This window comes from Neomonachus schauinslandi, chromosome 8 (genome assembly GCF_002201575.2).
Source record: "Neomonachus schauinslandi chromosome 8, ASM220157v2, whole genome shotgun sequence".
Classification (NCBI taxonomy): domain Eukaryota; kingdom Metazoa; phylum Chordata; class Mammalia; order Carnivora; family Phocidae; genus Neomonachus; species Neomonachus schauinslandi.
In genome coordinates, this window is record NC_058410.1 from 122,511,246 (window position 1) to 122,529,482 (window position 18,237).

The window sequence follows — 18,237 nt, forward strand, 5'->3', positions numbered from 1 at the left end:
GTGGTTTCTATCTTGAGGTCCTGGATCAAACCCACACTAACTTCCTACTTGTGACCTGGGCCCACCTGACACAAGGCCGACCCAACCTCAGAACAACGTGAGCAACAACATTTTCCAGCATGAACTTGGAACATCATAAAACCATCAACCTATCGGTCACTTACCCCGTGGCCTCAATTATTCTACAAAAAGCCAAGGACCAGCAATCACGTGAAAAGGGCCTCTGACTCAATCACATGGAGCTTTCGGAGGCCATCCCCGGAAGGCAGACTGAGGTTCCCACTCAGACATCCGTGCTCTAGGTTTGAAAGCCCCAGGGCAGACAGGAATGGGGAGAGGCCGTTCGGAGCCGAGGGGCACAATCTCGATCGGGTGGTACAGTTCACACACCACGAAGGCTCACACTACTGGAATGTGCCTGATGCCATATGCAAACCCTCTAAACACCCACCAAGAAAAGGCAAAGTTATAAAAATGAACTTCAGAGTCAGAGTGAGGTCTCTGACTCAACCCAGCCCCTCCAGGCAAAGTGCACGGACTGAGCCCCTACCATGCCTCCTGGGGTTGGGGGAGGGTACAGTGGCAGGTTCAGACCTGGACCTTGGTCTTTGGACCTCTAGACCAGTATTATTTTCTTCATGTCAGGCTATGTTTATAGCATTGCTTAAAAAGCAGGAAAGTCTATTTTAGAAAGATGCCCACCAAATAGCTACACTGAAGTGCTGACTCTTGACAAGTTATATGGAAAATTTATTTACATGGAATCGTTTTCCCAGTGGTATCACGTAAACGATGTTACTATGTCAAGCCTGATAAATTTTCCATGTTCTCCTAATTGCTACCACTAAATGGTTGTTCTTCAAATTGTGTGTCTGCGTGCCATTCAGACAAGGAGAACCCTATCTGCTTCTCCTCTCTCGCACCCCCTGGTTTGCCACATGCTTTTCAGACCCCAGTCCTCTAGATTTAATAGTAATGTGTTGTTTCTGATGCACTTGCCTGTCTTTGCCTTCATTTCTGCCTCTTCTGTTATTTGGCTAAGTCTTAAGCCCATCTGATTTCCATTCACGGATCTGTTTCACACCTAGCATCACTCGGTAGAATCAGTAATTAAAACTCAATACTGTGATCCTTTCCTAATACTGAAGTCACTATTTTTTCCTTGACATTTAAAGATAAAACCAAGCATTCCTTCTACCCAGTTGGAGAACCAGACACCGGCAAGTCTACTATCTAGGCTGCCTTCTTGCTAATTCATTTAGCACCTGCTCAGATAAGATACCAGCTTGGCAACTCTCTGCATTAAAAGCATATCTATACTCTTTAACTGTCCTAGGATATTTATTCATAAAGGAAAAACAGAAAGGAAGTTAAGATTAACAGCTTATGTTCTATTAATTTTATCCTCGAGTTGTTTGTTCTCCTGAAGTATTACATTTAGAGCGATACGTGTGTGGACAGGTACGCCTTCACACTGTCAATATCCATCGTTCATGGAATCAGTGTGTATGGGGCATGATCAACCTGCCAGCAGGAAAAACATGTCAATTAATAGCTGCCTTACAGGGTAAGATCTTCCCTCCAGCAGGTCATCCAGTGTAGAGGGAAGGACATAGATGGGGTTGGCGGAGTTGGGTCATGGAAGGCTTTGTAGAAGCAAAGTTTCCCTGAGTGTGTATGTAAAAAGCATCTCAGACTATACTAAGGGCACTTCTGATTTAAAGATGTGATTCCACCTGTTGATACTTGAAGGTATTACCAAGTATCACAGTGCTACGAAATTCTGAAAAGAGTCTCAAAATTTAAAAAATGAGAGCAAAGTCTAGAATTGAATGAAATACAAGTTGGGAGAATATCTTAAGTTTCTGGTCCAAAGCTCTTACAAAAATATAGGCTTGGTTCCCATAGCTAAGCTTTCACTTGGATTTTTTTTTTTTTTTTACACTTTAGTTTTGTCTGGTATACATATAAAAAAAGGTAAGTCGGTTCAATTCAGGGGATAGCAAGTGAATACGAATTAGCTCTTTTTAACAAAAATTCAAATTCATGATTTGAGTTAAACTTAGTAATTTAAATTAAATAAAATTAAATAAAAATTGGCTTTTAGGATGGTTAAACCCCAAAGCTTTCCTGAGGCAAATAACCCTTCTTGTAAATCTCTTTATAGAATATAAAATTCTTTCATAATTAAATGGCCATCCCACTTGTCACATAAACTCACAACTTTGTGTCTCTGATGTTTTCTAAAACGGTATACACCTAAATGATGTAATTCTTCCCTTATAGAAAAATTATAGAGGGAATACATCACGAGCCCCGGGATTATACATATTTTGTGACCTTGGGCAAATCACTTAACCCTCCAGACCTCAGTTTCCCCACATCTGTACAACAGGGTAGGGGGTGTGGAAGGACACCAAGGCCTTACCCCGGCACCAACATTCTCTGAGTAGATTTATTTCATGAGGCTAATGGCAACCATTGCCTTCTTCTGAAAGGTAAAAAAGATGCTGATCATAGCCATGCACTGTACAAATATTCTAATGCTGCCTTAATTTTTTGCCAGGCAGAATGAAGTCAGTACCGAAAATGTCTTTAGAGCTAGCCTTTTAAATAAGCAGTCCAGAATATCCTACAGTTGGGATAAATTTAAAATGTTCCTCAGTTCACATTCCAAACACGAAGGCTTAAAATTCACCTAAAAATGTTCTGGAAACTTGAATGTACCTGGGTTAATTTTCTCCACGTTCTCTCTCTTCATATCCTCTTTTCCCTGATCCTTTTACTAGTTTATCCATGTAAGCAATTATCAGGCTGCAGAAAGTATAAGGCACCCAGGGCATTAAAAAAATAATGCTGTAGGGGGAATTAATTTGGTAGGCATTTTTGCAACTGATAAAAAAAAATGTATCAGAGGGGGAGACGAACCATGAGAGACGATGGACTCTGAAAAACAAACTGAGGGTTCTAGAGGGGAGGGAGGTGCATGGATGGGTTAGCCCGGTGATGGGTATTAAGGAGGGCACGCATTGAATGGAGCACTGGGTGTTATACGCAAACAATGAATCACGGAACGCGGCATCAAAAACTAATGATGTAATGTATGGTGATTAACATAACATAATAATAAAAAAAAGTGATGTTGAGAAACAACTGGAGGAGAGAAGTGGGCAGAAGGAACACAGGCTCTACCCTGTTGCTGCTTCTAACTAGAATTTTATTGGCATCTCTGTACTAGTTCGTCCAGGGAGTCCGGTCAACCTTCTCCCGGGAGTCAGCTTCTCCTGATCTGCTGGCTCCCATCTTGATGATAAAGGAGCCCACGGAGGCCACAAATTCATTGACTTGTCATCGGGGCGGGGGGGCTGCTGGTTCTACCGGACCTCGGATCCAGCTCTGGAAAGCAGCTTCTTGCCATTAGCACACTCACCCCTCCCAACCTCAACAGAAACAGTCTCGATGGGGTGAGGTCAGCCTGATCTGTCTGGGACCCCCACTTCTTATAGCACCAGACATATGCTCTGCCAGAGCCCCCCGCTGACAGGGCTGGGCCCCTCGGCCTCACTCTGTTTCCATCTACGTGGACTTTTGCCAGTGAACAGTGGGGCAACCACTGAGCAGTTATCACTAGACACCAGTCTACCCGCTTTCTGTCCCCTCCACTTCCTCCAAACACACATGTGCACATCGGTCCCCTGCATTCTGCCTGGTTTCAAGACTCCATGATCCTCCAGCTCCCACAGGGTAGCGAGATGGAATGTCGGAGCACATCCTAGGTGTGCGGACAGTGAGGACCACGGAGCTGGTAACACTGGCTTCTAGAACAGAGGCTACATCCCCTGACAGAGGACGTGGTATTGAAGGGCCACATGTTCCCACGTTCACAGGTCTTTCTCCACTTGGACTTGGAAGCAGTTTTGTTGACCATAGGAGTTCCTGTTATTTTTTACATAATCTCTGCAGACTCAGAAGTTAAAAATGGGGCAGCCTCTTGCCTGAGGGCTCCCTAAAATTCCATGCCATTAGCAAATCCCCAAACAGCAAGTCAGAGAACATTTTGATCTCACTTTTAATTGCTCATTCAATTGTTATGATTGAAATGTGGGCTGCCATTTTTATTTATACATTTGCCTTGGTCAGGACTAACCAAATCTTCCGCCCACTTAGATAATTTGCTGACAAATAGGATTTGAGTAAATTTCTTTTTTGGCTTTAAAATTCCTAGAAGTCCCCCTAAATTAACTATCTGATAACCTGTAAAAATAATTATTGCAGATTTTCAAGCTCCCAGAGGCTATATGCTTTTTAGGATTCACCTCTTTCACTTTCCTTTGAGGAAAAGATTTTCTTGTGTGACTTTACTGTTGGTATAACTGAATTCAGTTTCCCTCCTGCTGTGCTGGGAGCCCTGCAGCCCTTCCTTTACCAGTAATAGAGTCTGCAGCCTGTGGTACTTTGACCGGCTTCTGAAATAAAACTGTTTTTGATAGAAGAAGGTACTATGTCCCTCAGGTGTGTGTGGGCAAGAAAAAAGACTGATAATCGCTGGAATGAACACACACACACACACACACACACACACAAAATTTTAAGGGGCCTTTTAAAATCATTTCAACAATGACAAGAAGCAAAATTAATTCACCCACTTAACACATTTTTATGGAGGCCCCATTAGGGAAGGTACTGATTGCCCAATGATTTTAAGAAATGTTTTTGTACATGTTAGGGAAATGCTAAATAACACGAGGAACTAGAAGAGAAGACCACCCCCCACCCCGGGTGAGAAGCCTGCTCTGTGCCCCACGCAGGGAGCTCTTGGTGGGCCAGGGCCCTCCCCATCCTCCCGGCATGCTGGGTCCCACCCCCAGGGCCCAGCAGCACCACGAGCATGATGACTGAGAGGCTACTGGTCCTCATTCTGGCTCTGGGTTTTGCCTTCTGGCTTTCACGCCTCGGCTCCAGGTACCAGTTCTAGGACGACAAAGCAAGCTGTTGAATAGCCCCGTGTCTCAGTTTCTCCATCTGTACTTCCTAGTACCTCCTTCAGAGGGTCACCAGGAGGATCCAAGGGGCCAAATTATTGAAAGTGCTTGGCGGTGCCTGGCTCGGAGCAAACCCTCCAGAAATGTTAAAAATGAGTATTATTCTGTCCAAAATATTTCTGATATTTGAAAAGAGCCAATGATATTTAGGATCATTTACATATTGGAACTGTGAGTACATTTTTATGCTGGATATTTATCTAACCCGAGGCCATTTAAATGTTTTACAATGGCTTTTTTCTTGAAATTTTTAAAAATTAAAATCCCCTTTAGCACATACCTTTTTCCTAAGAGTTTTAATTGTTTTACTCCTCTACTCTGTGAGTTCCTCATGACAGCGTGCTCTAATTTCCTCTGTTTCAAGGTTTATCTTTCATTTGGGGAATTGATACTATTACTTATTCTCAGTGTTCTGTAGTGCAGCTTGATCTTTCTCTAATTTCCTCATTATTTCCCATACGGTTTATTATTTCCTACTTACTGCCTTCCCAGATGCTTTTGATGATCACACTGATTGCCAACAGCACTTTTTCTCTCATTAGGATGAAACTCCAGCTGTACAAAGCACAGTTAATAATTCACCATCTTCACACATTTCCAGCATGTCTGTTCTTTCTCGAAGCAGCTCAGGCAAAAATACACGTTTGGCGAGTCCAAGATGAGAATCCTCCCTAACTAGGTACCCGTCTAACGGTCTTGGAGGAGAGTAAAAGAAAACTGTATCCAACGCTCTCCCGCGGGGGTGGAAGGTCGCACCGAAGGCAAAAACTCACAGAAGGATGCCCCCCACTGAACCTGCTCAGAGGACAGGACAGCGAGGGGGGAGAAACCTGTCCCTCCCATTACCCTTCAGCACAGGCTGTAACTTGAGACTCCAAAACACACATGCATCTAGGTTTAGGTTCTCACAGTGCGGATAAAATTGTTAGATCCAGGACCCAGATTTTTCGGCCTTCTTTCATCCGTTCCGGGAATATCTCTGACTTCTGCTGTCTGAGACGGTAAGACAAATTTGCTCTCCGCAGTGGAATTGGATCAGACAGCCAGGCCTTGCGTGACAGCTCACTGATCCTCAACAATGGCATCTGTCTCCTTTCCCTGCAGGACTGAGATACCTCTTCCTGCGAGAAGTGTGACTCCTCCACAGCTGACTCAGATCTTCTTTATGCTTTGACACCATCTTTATTTGGGGGGGGCGGCTACCGGGTCCCTCAGTCCATGAGCAAGACATCTGGCCTTTATTCTGTGATGTACCCACCCCATTTCTCGAACGCGAGCGCTCATCAGCATCCCCTGGAGGGCTTCTGAAGCCACAGACCTGCGCCCCGCTCCAGACATTCGGACCCAGGCAGTAGGCCTGGGGTGGAGCCTGAGAATTTGTGTTTCTAACACGTTCCCAGGTGCTGATGAGGCCGCTGGTCCAGGGACCACACAATGAGAAACACTGACGTTCGAAAACCAGCTTTTAGTAACTTTCTCACACTTTTGAGTATTTTGGTGAAGCTTTTTGATGCCCCGGTTTCCCCCAGCTAAAAACAGGAATAAACCCACCAACCTAATTCAAGGGTTAATGGTTACTATAGCGTCACACACAGAAGCTTGCAGCTGGTCTCGGGAAAAGCGTCCCTAAAATGTTAAGACATGTTCAAATCAGGGTACATCACGGGGCCTCTGCCACAGAGGGGGCCCGGCCTGTGAACCATGTGATGTTTCTCCTCCTGGCCGAGCTGTTCCACGGGGCAGGACGGTGTCCGCTGGGTTCACGATGACTCCGCCACACCTAGCCAATGCTGCTTGAAGAAGGGTGGGTGATCTCATTGGGGGCCTTCCTGAGTCGGCATCACAACGGCCCCCCAGCATGCGCGGGGCCAAAGCCGACGTGCACACGCTTGTTTTTATGAATAATCGCGAGGACTCGGCAGCATGAGTTTATATTTGAAGGTGTGGTGAGGTCACATACCAACATTTTGGAAGAGCGGCACGGACATCTTCATCTCTTGCAATTCCTACTTCACGTTGTGCCCTGCAAACACGTGAGGCAGATACCCCGTGGGCGCCTTCTCCACCGCCTCCTCACTCTGGGTCAGTCTCCCCTAGTCAGATCCCTCCAGAAAACCCGACGCCACCTGCTCTGTGTACCAGCTTCCTGACTGTCCACACCGCGGTTTTCTAAGACGGTCTCACTTAACGCAGACCTGCAGCCCCAAACGCACTGCCCCAGGCTGTGCCCTGCACGAGGACACTCTGTCCCTGAGCCGTGTGTCCCGGGGCAGGCTGCAGCCCACTGACAGGGACAGCTTTTATACACTTGGTGCAATTAGAAAGCGGCAGCCCTTGCAACCACCCCTTCTCTTCTTTTAAAAGATTTTATTTATTTATTTCACAGAGAGAGAGACAGCGAGAGAGGGAACACAAGCAGGGGGAGTGGGAGAGGGAGAAGCAGGCTTCCTGCCGAGCAGGGAGCCCGATGCGGGGCTCGATCCCAGGATGCTGGGATCATGACCTGAGCCGAAGGCAGACGCTTAACGACTGAGCCACCCAGACGCCCCGCAAGCACCCCTTCTTCCGTTCTGGGCTCACCTGCCACTTAGCAGCACATCTAAGCAGAGGTTCTCTTAGATTCTCCCTTCATCTGGTGTTTTGGATACTGAATCTGCACTCTCCCCCTCCCCCAACCCCATTTGTTTTCTGTGACCCCGGAAGAAGTCCACATTTATTCTGGAAAAAGGATAGGTCGATACGAGTTCCTTCTAGATGACCCCTGAGGCTCTGCTGCCCTTTCTTACTTTCTAAGCGAAATGACTGAGCAAGCGCTTCTATCAGGCTCTGGTGTCCTGAGGGACAAAGACCGTGGGGATCTGAGCCTCCGGCGCTGGCACTGTCCGTGGAGTCACCCACTACCTCTGCCAGGATTCTCATTCAGGTGAGAACTCTTCACAGTAGCCTCTCTTCTTCTGTTCTTGCTTCCTGACGAAGTGCCTAAATTTGACCCTGCGAAGCATCCAGCATCCCAGCGAGCATATCCTTTCATTGTCTCGGGCCACTGAGCTTCTGAAGCTCTTCCTCCACCTAAGCCCCGCGGGCCAGCAGCTGGTCCCGCCTGGACCCGGGGGTCAGCAGCATCCCCAGGCAGAGCATGCAAGGACGTTCATCTCCTCCGGAGGCCCACCCGTTGGGGCCCCAGTCACTCGTGCACCACGTCCTCCCCGGGGTCCACCTGTACTCACCACACCCCCTGTCCAACCCCGGCCGGCCCCTGGGCGCATCACACCTCGGCTGCTGCCACCTCCTCCTGACTGGCTCACTTCATTCCAGAACATTCTGTAACCCTGGAGCTGCTGTAAGGCTGCGGATTAATCATGCCTTTTTATTTCCTGCATTTTCTGAGGTTTCTGGGAGGGAAGACTGCCCCCCTCCCGGCCCCCCCCCGCCCCAGGTTAGCCAAGTCTTAGTGACAGCCAACAATTCAGTGTGAGCGCACCTTTCAAGGACAAACCAGCCGATCAGAGCCCACACCCCACCGCCTCCTCTGTGGGCTCTCACACTCTGGCCACTGTCCACCTGCTCTAGTCACCCCAGAGCCAGGTGCCAACCAGGGACAGGCCTGTGCCCCAGAGCCTGCAGAAATTACTCACATTAGCCAACCCGGGGCCTGCATAGCCCGCCTCACCCCTTTCTTCTGGCTGAAACAGTAGGGAAGGCTCCTGCCCCCCGTTCCCCTCCCTCCTTCTCCTTCCGCCTCCTGACCAGCTGGTGCTTCCCTGTGGGGCCCCCGGGACGCGGTGTGCCCCCATCTCTTGGGGACTGTCTTCTCTTCTTGGTGGCCGGCAATCTCCTGACCCGCCGGCCTCACCCCACCCGGGGAGTATGAAACCCATACTTCCAAACAGGCTGTGTTTCCCTCAGGGCTCCCAGCTCTCTGCAGGGCCTCCTCCACTGCCCTCAAGACTCAAGATCAGACCTTCCCTCTCGCCAGCTAGTCACCCCGGGTTTCTGTGACTCTTCGAGCTCTCCCCTCAGGACAGGATTGATGCTCCAGTCCCCGTGGGGCCTCCGTGCCACAGAGAGCCCTGTCCCCCCACCCCCAGGAAACATCCTGGGCCGTGGCTCTCCTGCCCTCGTGGGCCACAGCAGACCCGCCAGCACCTCTCACTGGGACTGCTCCCAAACGCACCTGGACTCAGGCTTCTCCAGGTGAGCACCCCGTCCACCGCGGGGGCGGACACCACACTGGCTCCCTCCGTCCCACTCTTGGCCACCCTTCCACCAGCCCCGGCGGCAGAGAGCGAGACCTTGCTGGAGCACCTGCCAGAGCACATTTCTCCCCTGTTTAAACCTCCATGTGTTTTCATGGCTTTTAGAACAAACCCATCAAGGGGCGCCTGGGTGGCTCAGTCAGTTAAGCGTCTGCCTTCGGCTCAGGTCCTGATCCCAGGGTCCTGGGATCGAGCCCCGCATCGGGCTCCCAGCTCGTGGGGAGCCTGCTTCTCCCTCTGCCTGCCACTCCCCCTGCTTGTGCTCTCTATGACAAATAAATAAAATCTTTAAAACCCCCCCAAAAACAACAAACCCATGGTGCTGAAGGCCACATGTGGTCTGACCCACCTGTGTGTCAGAGCTTGTCCTTTGCACCCAAGCTCCACTGGTCGTCTTCCTCTTCCGGAGAAGCCATGTGGAAGCCAGCTTTGGCCCTGCTCTTCTCATTTGCCTATTTTTCTGCCCAGAACTTTGTGTGACTTCCTCTGTTTGATCACGTATTTAGGTGTTAGCCCTAAAGTCACTCCCTGAGAAACGCTTTTCCTGACTGCCCTAACTTGCTCCTCTCTACCCCACTGATTTATTTCATGTCTTCAGAGTGGTGGTTATTTGAAGAATATTATTTGCTCGAGTATGGGTTTATGGTCTCTGGGCTCCCTCCCACCCCCATATACCCACTGTAATATAGATTTCAAATGATGAGAGATTTTCGCTCACATGTATGTGCAGTATCTAGAATACTTAGTAGCTAGGACAGCATTTGGCATGAGGTAGTGGTAACTACCTTAATAAATTATTTGAATCAACTTTGTTTTCAGATTGCTCTGTTTCCTAGAGTTCCTGAGAGGCAAATTTCTCAATTTATAGTTTCAGGCCCTCAGAATGGATTCCCATGGACTCTGAATTTTGGCTTTGAGTTCATCCTTGGTAAGCATTTTCTTCCATGTGAGTCTCCAGTGACTCTCTGTGGGAGGTTTCATTCTTGAGCCGGAGGGTCCAACGAGCTTCACAATTCCTCAGCCTTACAAAGTGGTTAGCATTTGGAACACATAGCCATGGGTGGTGCAGACATCCTGGCTCCATGTCTTAGAGGTGGATCATTTCTGCCCACAGTCCGAGGCATCAGCCAGCTTTGGAGCCGAGTCCCTGTGGCGGGCAAAGACTTTCGAATACTGTTATTAGAACAGGACAGTTTGGAGTCCTGGCTTCATTCAAGGAGCTCAGTTATAAGTGCATAAAGGGCCCGAGACCTTAGTTCCAGCCCTTGGGACAGGTATTAAGACTCCAGTTCCCTGGGTCTCCTTCTGGTCCAGTTGCCCTGCAGGCTGCCTCTGTGTCCACTCCAGATTGAATGTTCTCCTTGGCCTGGGCCCTGGGAGTTCCCCTTTCTGGCACTGGAGCTCAGTACTGTGGGCATATTTGGTTGATGTGATACCTTATCCAGCACTGGGTGTGTGTTTGGAGGGTCCGTGTCAGTGCAGCCCACCCTGTGGACCAGAGAGGACCCCTTCTGGTCAATCTCCCCGCTTTGTCTTACCGCTCTCACGCCAAGATCCTGTGTGACAGTGACTCTGTGTTGTGCAGTTTGGTTTGTGGTCCTTGCTTCCACGTCTGCTCTTGGAGGGACCCCAAAGTACCCCAAAGTACTGGGGAGTACTCTGCGGGGTCCCCTGGGCCCCCACCGTAAACACTTGCTCATGAAAGGAAAGCGAGAGAGTGTCAGGGCTTTGTCATCCACAGCTGGCCTCCTGACTGGTGCTGCAGCCGCCTCCCCACTACCCAGCGGCCCCCTTCATTCTGTCAAGCTACAGAGCCTCCGGGAGCGAGGGGCTTCCTGCCTCCCACAGCAAATGGCAGGAAGGGCGGCCGGCGAGAGAAAGCCAGTGATTCTTACGGAGCTTTCAAGGCTAGAGGCAAAGGTGGGATGCGTCTCTCACCACCGATTTCTTTGGCCTGACCCCCGTTACACCCTGGCTTCCATGCAGGCGAAGAGGTGATACGATTGTAGCCATAAAGCAGCTCAGATTTATGAGCACTTGGTGTAGGTCAGACATGTGCCAAGCACCTTAGAGAATAATATAAATACAAAATGATTATGATGCTGATCCCAGCAGTTACATATTTGGGTAGAGCTGGTCTCCCCCAGACTGCGGCGCCAGAGCTGTGACCACATGGCGTCAGTGACTTGGAACGTCCGTCCATCTGTGGGTCCGCGTACACGTTTTACTTACCAAAGCACCCTGGCTGCCTTTTTCACTAGAAGATTTTGTTTTTACATTTGTGACTTTCAAAGAATTTTTTTTCTTAGGTTTTATAGTATATTTAAAGAAATGAGTGTCTTACCTGCCATTAAACCCTGACATACTTTTTAAATTTAAATAAAAAATACAATATGGTCAACAGGAACCCAGTCCTTTACCATGTGGGTCAGTCCCCCAGACCTATTCCAAAGCCTTCCCTGCCGTTTCTCCCTGCCGGGTGTCCTCCTACCTGGGGCAGGTGGGACAGCACCTGGTGGAGACTTGAAGCCTAACTCTTACAGGAGTGTGAGCCTCCAGGAGGCTGTGCCCATCCCTCCCCAGGCCTCCAGCACCCCCAGGGGCCTTCAGACAGCTCCGGGGGCCCTTGGGCGCTCTGGTGAGAGGGGCGGTGGCTGGGAGGATGCCAGACCTCACGGAGGATCCTCTAGGGCAACAACGCTCTCTCCCAGGGCCAGAGGCTCTCTCCCAGGGGCTCCAGTGGTCCGAGACAAGAGACAGAAGCTCAGGGAAGGCAGGAGATGGCACCGCGTGTGGTAAGAGTGGCCTGGGGTTCAAGGGCCAGCTGGGTGACCTCAGTTTTGCCATCTGTACAGTGGGGTGATGAAATACGAAGACCGAATAACCTACTATTTGTACAGTGCTTGCAGTCTGTGTGTGACATGAACGTGGTATAAGCATTTGTTAAATAAATAAATGCCCCTGAATTCCAAAACAAGCAAGACCCCGCTCCAGATGCAGCAAGGGAAGGAACAGGAAGGAATGCCTAGAAGACAGAAGGAAGAACTGCCCATTCCATCCTGCTTTGGGCAACGATTTCATTCGTTGCCTCCTAAGCCCCTGTTAGAGGGAGCAGGAGGTCCTGAAGTATGCACGGCTCCCACTCCTGCGGGGCTGGGGGGGGGGTGTGCTGTCCAGCCCCAGCTGGCAGGCAAGGCTGCAGGAAGCGGGGGGGGGGGGGGGTGGGGGGGGGCACAGCTGGGGCAGTTGTCCCCGATGAGCAGCTCCCCAGCAGGTGGCCTCTCTTCATCCCTTACAGCTAACTCCCTGCTGCCCCCGGGGTTCTTCTGATACAGTAACCAAGAGCTGGGCTCTGGAGGAAAATGCACCTGTTCCCTCCCTCACTGCTGTTTCTCTGCAGGACGACCTCCTACCAGGGCGGGGCCGGGCCCTAGCATCATGAAGCTAAAAGGCAGGGGCTTTCTTCCCCTCCCTGGTACTTTAGGAAAGGAAGCCCAATTAAGGAGCCTTCTCTGCTCCAGTGAACACTTAAAGCTATGACACAAACTGACTTTTCACCAGAAGCTGGGTTTCCATTAGTGACCAAGTAAGAGCCACACAGCATAGTACGTATTCTCTACGGCACAGTGGCTCGTCCTCGCGTGTGGATGGAGTGTTGGCATGAAGAGGGCCGGGGAGGGGCAGGGAAAGAAAGACAGGAGTTATAAAAAAAAAAAAAGGCTGAACACTCATTTTTTTCCTAAACATCTCTCTATCCAAGAGCGGGGTTTTTCAATCTTGGCTAAACATCAATCCTCTGGGGAGTTTTTAAAAATCTAGCTGCCCAGGTCATACCCACCAGCCTAGTGTGTTCAGTTGTTTTCTCCCTACAGCCAGGCAGCCAAAAGCCAAAGTTATACATGGTTCTCAAAGGCCTAGTGGACTCGTCAGGAGCAGGGGTGGACAAAGTTCCTGTAAAGGGCCAGAGAGTAAATATTCGGCTTTGTAGGCCAATGAGACTGCTGTACCCTCCTCAGCTCCATCACTGTAGCATGAAAACAGCCCGAGCGGACACGTACGTAAACGTGCGGGCGTGACTGTGTTCCAATAAAACTCTATTTGCCAAAACAGGTGGCGACCAGATTTGGTCCACGACTGTAGTCTCTGCCCGTCCCTAATCTAGGGGAGATAAGGGGGCTTTCCTAAATGACCCCTTGAACGTCTCCGCAGTCCCCCCTCCCAACACAAGAATCCTCCCTTTGCAAATCTATTCATAAAAATCCTATCAAAATAACCCAGCAAGCAGGCGTCCGGCCAGACCGAGGGACGGCAGGTTCCCGGAGCTGGGTGAGGGGTGCTCAGGGACTCCCTCCACTCTCTTCCACCGATTTGTGTGTTTCAACATTTCCCAGGATACCAGGTTTAAGAGATGAAATTTTACAAAGGAGGAAAATGCCTTCACAAAAAAAGCACAAGCTGAAACCAGCCAGGAGCTGGGGGACGGCGGGCCCCCAGTGGTTTGCTTCACGTGTCTCCTCCCCTGGGGAAGGGGAGGGGTGCCCTTCAGAAAGCGTTTGCAGAAGCCGCAGGGGGTGAAGCCTGCGGGGAGGATACTCACGACCAATAGAGCAGCATGAGCAGGAAGGGGCAGATGATGAGGGCCTGCAGGACCTGCCAGTCTCGGCACAGGGAGGCCAGCCCGGGCATGAGGAACTGCCCCGCCATGGCCACGAAGCTCGCCACCATCGTGATCATGAACCGTTTTCCAGGGGGGCACAGCTCTATTCCTGGAACACAGAAGGGACAAGAGAGACATGAGTGCCCTGCCCCGTAGCCTGGAGGAGCCACGGGTGCACCGGGGTCAGGGAACCTTCTCAAACAACCGAGCACTGCAGAAATCGTATTTATCCGCTGGCTGCCATGAGAGCCCCACGTTGTACGTCAATGTTGAGATCCTTGTTTTTACAGCTGGATGAGCCGAGGCCTGAACTGGGAAGGAAGAGATCGTTGCTCAAGGTTACAGAGCGAGTCAGCGGCAAAAGAACCTTGTAATTCAGAATTGCTGAGCCCAGACACTAGGAGACGCTGCTTTGTATGGGGCTGTAGTGTTTGCACCGCACAATTCCGCTTCCTCTGCTCTGGGGATGCTACTGAGCTTGCTGGAGGGTAGGATCCCTCTCCTGCCCATCTGCTGCCGTGCCTTCCCTGGGCGACGCTGTATCAGGGGACCCCCTCCACCTGGAACGTCCGTCCGCTCACTCCCGCCACCTGCACCATCCCTCCTTCTGGTCCCGACTCCCGTGCTCCTTTGGAACTGTGAGTTCCAGGCCATCTATTTGCACTGTGAGACCAAGACAGACCAAGTTGCATCATGGTTAATCTATCTGAACAAGACAAAACAAAAACAAAAACAAAAACAAAACCCAAAAAACAATCAATAAAGCAGATTTGGACTAGGTAGTAAGACGAATGGGCACAGGTGGTAGCTTGCACTTAGTAGGCACAAGCGATAGATTTGCTATGGAAACCAGCAATCAGCATGAGCCAGGGTGAGTTCACTGCTCAGGGCTTGGCACAGGCTCGTCTCAGAAGAGACAATTTAGCACTTGGCCACCTGGGTAAGCTTTAAACAAAGTCAGAGAGATACTGTTCAAATAGCCGATGGCTTCATGTCAGCGGGCTGGCAGGTGCAGCGGGCATGGCACACAGCCTGTGGATTTGCTCTTCACTGCCTCTCTCTCTAATTCTGTGCCCCAGTAAGTATGAGACTATCCGAGACTCTGGTAGCTTTACTACAGACCTCCTTCGGGACGTCTCATCCCACACGCTAGTCTACACTCCGTGCTATCGCACAAAGGATCACAAGGCAACTTCCCAAACGAGGGTGTGGGTTTGTGGAGGCCAAAGGAAATTCGTCCCCTGATGGGCAAATGATTCCACAGTCTGACTTCTCAGCAACCCCCTCCCTTGCTGCAAATGACATGCTGTGACCAGGACATATGTCAGCGTTCCTGTCGACAAGACAGTGATTGTCATAGTTATTCTCCCGTAGGGTTCTCTCGTCCCTCTCCCATAGGTGGGTGGAGGGTTCCTCTAATTCCTCATGAGGTCCTGAAGAATCTGCGCCACCTGAGAGCTTGCTAGAGATGCAGAATCTCAGGGCCCACTCGGACCTCCAGAATCAGTTCCTGCATTTTAGCAAGATCCCCGGATGACTCCTTGCGAGGCATCGGCTCGTGATACTTCCCCCAAGTGGTTACCCTCACCCATAGCGCGAGAAATGTTTTTGCCTCCCAGACACAATATCTGAGAGCTGAATAAGTAACATCATTTTCCGACCGCTCCACTCCTGCTTTTGCAAGGAATCTTAGCAGAGATTTCACTTTATTTCGCCAGGTAGAAAAATGGACGAGCACTCTAGCTGATCCATGTATTTTAGCATTCCTGCCAGGGCAATGGAAAAACACAGTGCTTCGATGTAAGGACACAGGTATGACACTTGCATATAATGACCTTTCTGCCTTGACTCACCAGAAATCCTCTCCAAACTGCCCGAAATCCACTATCTTCTGAACGTGGCTATAAAGATGTTTAAAAAAAAAAAAAAGCAATTATCAAAGAACGGCAGGCACTTTAGGCTTGCCATTAATCACATGTTCCTTTTGGATGATGAGAAATCAGTTTTCCTGAAGTAGAAGAGAGGAAGAAATACATCACAGCATTAAAGCCTTGAGTCCTGGCATCCGGTAGCAGGGGATAGGGACAGCAGGTAGATGGCTTCCGCCCACAGGGGGCCTGCTCCCGGCTCTGCAAACAAGAGCATTTGGTGCAGGGGTTCACACACCTTGGAGATGCCTATAGCTATGAGGCCAGGGCCACTGGCCTTGGTCTTGAAAGGCAGGAGGGACATCCGGGTGTCTCAGTCAGCTAAGCGTCCTGCCTTCGGTTCAGGTCATGATCCCGGGGTCCTGGGATCGAGCCCCGCATCAGGCTCTCTGTTCAGCGGGAAGCCTGCTTCTCCCTCTCCCTCTGCTGCTCTCCCTGCTTGTGCTCTCTCTCTCTGACAAATGAATAAATAAAATCTTGAAAGGCAGGGAAAACTGCCGGCAGCAGGGAATGGTGTCCCCGTGGCACCACCCCCTCAGGACCTGGGGATCACGGAGAACAGGCCACCCACAGGCAGGCATCCACAGCTCTGCACCGCTAGCTGATCGGCAGCACCTGGGGTGGCCCGGGTGGCATGCCATGCACTTTTGTGGGAGGCCCGCCCTGAAGTCATCTTAGTAGGTTTTCACTTATGGGCAGCAACTACCCCCCTTCCTTATGTAAAACAACTAAGGGCCACACACACAAAAAATCATCTTAGGTGAGGCATCGTAGATTCAAATGTGAAAAGCCTGGATTCTGATGCCAGACAGCCTGCGCCTGAATCTGTCCCCAGCATCAAAGCTTGTGACCGGGGAGGGGGGAAAGATGGTGGAGGAGTAGGGGACCCTATTTCAACTGGTCCCCGGAATTGAGCTCAGACCACTCTGAGCACCCACGAAACCAGCCTGAGATGTAACAAGATCTGGATCTCTACAAGCAGAATATCGCAGGCGGTTGGTTTTGAGGTATGAAGCGGAGAGCCGTGATTCTGCGGGCAGGGCAGATATCGGAGGATAAACGGCGGCGGGAGGGTGCCTGGACGTGGGGATCCTACACCGCCGATGAGTGACAGCCTCGCGTGCTGCTGACGGGCACAGACTCGCAGACCGGTAGCGTCGGGAACGAACTTTAGGGCAGCCCCCCAGGTGGAGGACCAGACCGGCGGGGTCGCGCGCACGCGAACCGCAGCCCCGCCCTCGGACAGAAACCGGAGGGACGGTCGCGCACACGCGAACTGCAGCCTCCGAGACGGAAACCCGGTGTGCCGGGGTCCCGCCGGTGAACTGCAACCTCCCCACCCCGAGCGGTGGAGTTGTGCGCACGCGAACTGCAGTCCCCTGGACAGGACCCCAAGTGGCGGAGTCACGCGCATGAACTGGGAGCAGCTGGTGGTTTTAGAAGCACAAAGAGCAGAGACGTGCCCCGACCTGGAGGCAGGACTGGGAGCGCTGCGGAGGGGCGCACAACCCAGGACGCTGCAGTTTATAGCAGCACGGACAGAAACGGAGAAGGTGTGACCTGGAGAGCTCACTGAAGAACAGACTGCGATCTCTCTGCTCTGGACGGTTGGAAAAGGTCTCTTCTGCTCTGACTCGCGGAAGAGACGCGGAAAGCCACCAGGGAAAGGCGCCAGAGAACAAAAGCCCCCAAAACTGATTCCCACTGAGCCCATCCCCCGACACAGGGGGGCAGGGCAACTCTGACCAAACAGGGTTGCCTGAGTAACTGCGTGGCAGGCCCCTCCCCCAGAAGATAGGCTGGGAAAACAAGAGGCCAGCAACCCTAAGGTCCCAAGAAAACAGGTGCATCTTGCTTGGGTTCTGGTCAATAATTTGGACTCTATACGTTCCCTCAAACACCCATCAACAGAATGACTAGGAGGAGGAGCCCCCAAAACAGAAAAGACTCAGAGATTATGACTTACGCTGCAGAGTTACAAATGGATGCAGATATAACCAAGATGTCGGAGATGGAATTCAGGCTAGCAATTGTGAAGACAATGGCTAGAATGGAGAAATCAATTAATGGCAACATAGAGTCTCTAAGGGCAGAAATAAAAGGGGAATTGGCAGAACTTAAAAATGCTATCAATGAGATCCAATCCAATCTAGATAATCTAACAGCTAGGGTAACTGAGACAGAAGAGAGAATAAGCGATCTGGAAGACAGTATAATAGATAAAAAGGGAAAAGAGGAGGCCAGGGAAAAACAATTCAGATTCCATGAAAATAGAATCAGAGAAATAAGTGACACCATGAGGCGTTCCAATGTCAGAATCATTGGAATCCCGGAGGGAGTGGAGAGAGAGAGAG

The 18,237-nt window shown here is 50.5% G+C and overlaps 1 protein-coding gene across 1 annotated transcript in view; it reads right to left on the reverse strand.

The window, feature by feature from the left end:
- The window catches only part of SLC22A23 (solute carrier family 22 member 23), a 179,700-nt gene that overhangs the window by 32,569 nt on the left and 128,894 nt on the right, over positions 1–18,237 (reverse strand). Inside the window, exon 5 of the mRNA XM_021697195.2 lies at positions 13,896–14,064. Coding sequence (XP_021552870.2) covers positions 13,896–14,064 — 169 coding nt within the window. The remainder of the gene's footprint in view (positions 1–13,895; positions 14,065–18,237) is intronic.